At 36.3% G+C, this 4,469-nt stretch overlaps 1 protein-coding gene across 1 annotated transcript in view; it reads right to left on the reverse strand.

Moving 5' to 3' along the window:
- Positions 1 to 336: 336 nt before the first annotated feature.
- Positions 337 to 4,469, reverse strand: part of DMGDH (dimethylglycine dehydrogenase) — a 39,003-nt gene continuing 34,870 nt past the window's right edge. Inside the window, exons 14-15 of the mRNA XM_017743721.1 lie at positions 1,770 to 1,904; positions 337 to 1,101 (exon numbers count right to left, since the gene is read on the reverse strand). Coding sequence (XP_017599210.1) covers positions 886 to 1,101; positions 1,770 to 1,904 — 351 coding nt within the window. The 3' untranslated portion in view covers positions 337 to 885. The remainder of the gene's footprint in view (positions 1,102 to 1,769; positions 1,905 to 4,469) is intronic.

Genomic DNA, 4,469 nt, shown 5'->3' on the forward strand with positions numbered 1-4,469 from the left:
ACTTTAATTGTATTTTTTCATTGTTAATATTTCTGTGTAATAATATATGGCTCTTACTGTTGCTTCAATCTATAATTACCAGTAAAGAAAAAGTGACCGTCTTTGGCACCAGTCTAGCTCTTCAGATTTAATACAGTAAATCTGTAATTTAAGCTTTGTTCAGAAATCAAATGATAACCTACTGTTTGTTGTAGGATATTACATGTAATCTGCCAGAGGATTTATGTAAAGCAGTGAAAAATGGGCTTCCTACAACTGTTTCATTGAGAAGAACTAGATTTTGGTCTTCTGGGAGAATTTCTGCCAGGCTGACACGCAGAGAAAAAATGCCAGGAATTCAGTTTGCCTTTAATAATGCCTTTATTATTTTAATGGTGGGATGTCTTTCAATTCTTTATGAAGCAGTCTGTGTAGAACTAGTAATATGATTTTATGTTAAGTTTGCTATTCATGTTGTAAAGTAGGCAGGATAAGCTACTTTACCTCGAGGGCAGGCAAAGGAGGAACTGTTAGTGTGAGGGAGGGGGAGTAATTTGCTATTGGACACTATCAAGAGCACCTTTCTCGTATGGATTAATGCAGATCTGACAGCCAATGTGGGAGCAAGCCGAATCAATGATGTACTCATTCTCTGCCACTTTCTGCTCACAAGTGCTTGCTGCTGGGAAACAGAGCACGCAGTGGTTCATAACTCTGCTCAGCTCTCTAATGTGAACAGCGCATACAAGGAAGTAGGACGTAACGCCGTGGAATTTCTCACTCATGTATGGCATTGAAGATCTTGTATTTAGTAATTTGCAAATCTAAGTAGTTTAATTATCGTAACTTTATGCATATTAATGGTACTATTTTCTACTGCACAATTTTCTGTATCTTCATCTGTGTTTATATTTTGGGACTTTCACCCTTTCTCTGAAGGCGCATTCTCGTTGGTTCAGTCAGCACCAGTGGCTCTTGTATAATGGTTGCTGGATAATTTTTACCTAAAAGTTCAACTTCCAATTTCTGTCCAACTTTGCTGAGTTCCATGGGAACATATGCAAAAGCTAGACTCTGCTGAGCTCCGTAACTGAAACATCCAGATGTGGTATTGCCAATAACCTGAAAAAAACCCCAAACCAGTCGTATTTATTTTCAAGACACAGCAAGATTTTCTGAAAATTAAACCCCAACCAACAACCCAAACAACTAGACGTCTCACGTTTTGTTTATACACTTCAGATATCAAGCAAGTTTCAGGTGTGTCGTGCAGTTCATAATATTCTCAACAGAGAGTAACACCACCTGAAACTGGGAATATTTTGCTCCTTGAAAAAATAGCCTATTCTTTTTATGTTCAGTTAAGTTGTCACTGAAACATATACAATACACTTGCATATGTTTATTATCTATAACAATGTAACTGCTAGTGACTATTTCAACACATTATCTGTGCTGAGGTGTGGAGCACCAAACTTTACTATTGTTTCATTTACTTTAGGTATTGAAAGTGTTCTTAGGACAATGGTGAACTTGCAGAAAAGAGAACGGATGACAATACTTTGTCTCTGTTCCAACCCTAGTTTCAGAGACTCGATATCATTTCACATCTTCTCTGTAGGTATTTAGGTAGTCTTTACTTTTGCTTGAAGATTAGAGTGGTTATCATAGCTTCAAATAGTTCTGTGCCAGTAAAATAGAAATAATGCATTCACACTTGAAACACAAAGATTCTGTTCATGGAGAATTAAGACTGATTTTTTGTAACATGAACTACAGTCCTTCCTTGCCTTGCCATTGTGCCACACACTTTCGTTTCCCTCTGGATCAACATTATCTGTTTCCAGGATGAGATATACCAGTCGTCGTTTGAGCCCCTTTTCTTTAATCTGCTTCAGTGCTTGTTTTCCTGTAAAGTCTGCTGCCTGAAATAATACAAGATAATGATGATATATGTTTATTTGGGTTCTCCAAAATTTTTAGAGATATAAATATCTAAATGTATCTCAATGTATTTGCCTGTCACTTAAGTATTTTGTATGAAATACAGATGAAATCAAATCTTTGGCAGATAGTATATCTTGTATCTTGGTATTTTTATACTGGTATATCTTGGTAACTTTATTCATATATTAGTTTTCCTAGATCTCAGCCTTTAATATCCATAATTCCAACGTAGTAGAAACATGTTTGTAGTGAGCTGTGTTACAAGACTACCTGCTCAGTTAGGGTTGTAAGCCAGAAGATTGTGCATCATTTCAGTGACTATGACAAGAAATGAATTCTAATACTCAGATGCTACAGCCTGGGCCTTGCTCTGTCAACTCACTGCCTTTTGGTGCCATCATCAACTTATGACAGTAACCTGTCAGTATTCCATTTTGGTGTCTCTGCCAGGCTGCACAGCTGGCAGTTTACTCCATATTCTTGTTTTAAGGTAGGTATGGTTTTTTCCCATATCTACCATTTTGTGGGATAATGCAGCATGTTTTGTAAAGAATACTACTATTGTTTGGAGTTCCCTTTTTCAGCCTGCTTAGAAAGGTACAAGCAGATTCTCATTCAGAGTCTTCCAGAAGAAGACTGCACAAATGTATGACAAGTATGGAGGTCGTCATTGGCAATTCTCTGAACCCTCAAGGGTATGTAGGACAGTATTTACTGCATCTGATCCCATTGAGCTGATTCCACTAGCCTGATTCTATCACAGACTCATTTAGGTTGGAAAGGATCTCTAAGCTCTTTGACCAATCACTGCCTTGTCAACTACAGCATAGCACTAAGTGTCATGTCCAGTTGTTTCTTGAACATCTCCAGGGATGGTGAGTCCATCACCTCCCTGGGCAGGCCCTTCCAATGCTTAACAACCCTTTCTATGAAGAAATTCTTCATAATGTCCATTTTTGCTACTATGGCATAGATCAGACAGAACAAAAGAACTGTATTCAGCTAAATTACCAGACACCCACCAGCCTGCCCCATGGGCAGAAACATAACAGAAATTACAAAGTCCTCTAGCTTTTCAGCTTTTGATTCACTAGCAGTGAAAGCCATCTTAAGGCAGTTGATCTTAGGTCTGAAGCAGTTATTATATTAATTTGATGAGTGTTTAAGGGAAAATAAATGAAATATTGTTAAAGTCTTCAAAAATACTGTTTCTGTTCTTTAATGTCAATAAAGAATTATTGCATTGTGAGAATTACAAGCAACATGTACATGGAATAGATATTATACAGTTAGTTCACGTGTTCTTGTAGTTCTTCAGGTTCACATAAATCTGTTTGTAGGCTCAGAAGAAATTACTGAAGTGATGAAGAGATTTTGCACCATGAAAGGCTAGGCTCTGTAAGCAGTTGTGAAAAGCAGCTTATGAATCAGTTAAGGAGCAGTTAGTCTGAAAATAAAGGTGATTCAACTGGGGATAAAGCAGATACTGTACATAAGGATCAGAGCTGGCACCCTTTGGGGAAAGAAGGCATGAAACACAGCTCAGATCAGAAAAAAAACTGTGAGGATTCATTTTAGAATATAATGTCAAGATGCTGCACAAAATATAAAGGAAAGATCTCAAACCAGACAATAACCATCTACCGGTAGTTCCCTCTCACTTTTCTACTACATGATATCGGCAACTGTAGGATACCTACAATTAGAAGTGCAAATAAGACTGTATACCACAGCATGACTCACAGACTAAAATGCTTTGCATAACAAAGAGAAATACCAAGAAGGAAACATTCCACAGGGATACTTAGCACTGAATCAATTCCTTCCTATTCATGCAAATGTAATATCAGGTATTTACCCGCATAGAACACAACTTGTGAGGAACTAAACACAAGTATTCAAACGCAACTTTATATATTCTAGGTATGGAAACCACTAGAGCAAGCAGCTAGCAGGCTTTAGAATATGTCTAAATGTGGACATTTTTTGCCTGTTGGTTACAGATACAAAATTTAATTCTTTCCCAATTAATTTTAACTGGGCTGAGCTTTTGGCCACCTGGATTAAACCACTACATAGCTATTATGCTAACTGAAGATGCATACGGGGATTTAATGTAAAGGGCTTGTTCTTTGCTATTTTCTATTCATTCAAGGTAAGAATATTCTAGTCTTATTAGAATGATGGCTTGGAAAAATAACCAGGATGTAACCTAGAATTCAAACTCATCAAAATACACACCTCTCATATATATATATATATATATATATAGTTATAGTTACAGTTATAGTTAGTTATAGTTATATTCACTGCAAAAATGTGTGGATCTACATGTATAGATACATAAACACGTATACATACATACTGGAACACTGTGTGAACGTGCTTAAAAATGTATGTGTGAAAATACATGTGTATATATAACGCACGACTGCAAAAAAAGGGCATCTATAGATATAGATATAGATAGTTAGATATAGATATAGATAAATATATATCTATATATAGATATATATAGATATCTATAGATAGAGATATATATC

The sequence above is a fragment of the Corvus brachyrhynchos genome, unplaced genomic scaffold (assembly GCF_000691975.1).
Source record: "Corvus brachyrhynchos isolate BGI_N302 unplaced genomic scaffold, ASM69197v1 scaffold8, whole genome shotgun sequence".
Classification (NCBI taxonomy): Eukaryota; Metazoa; Chordata; class Aves; order Passeriformes; family Corvidae; genus Corvus; species Corvus brachyrhynchos.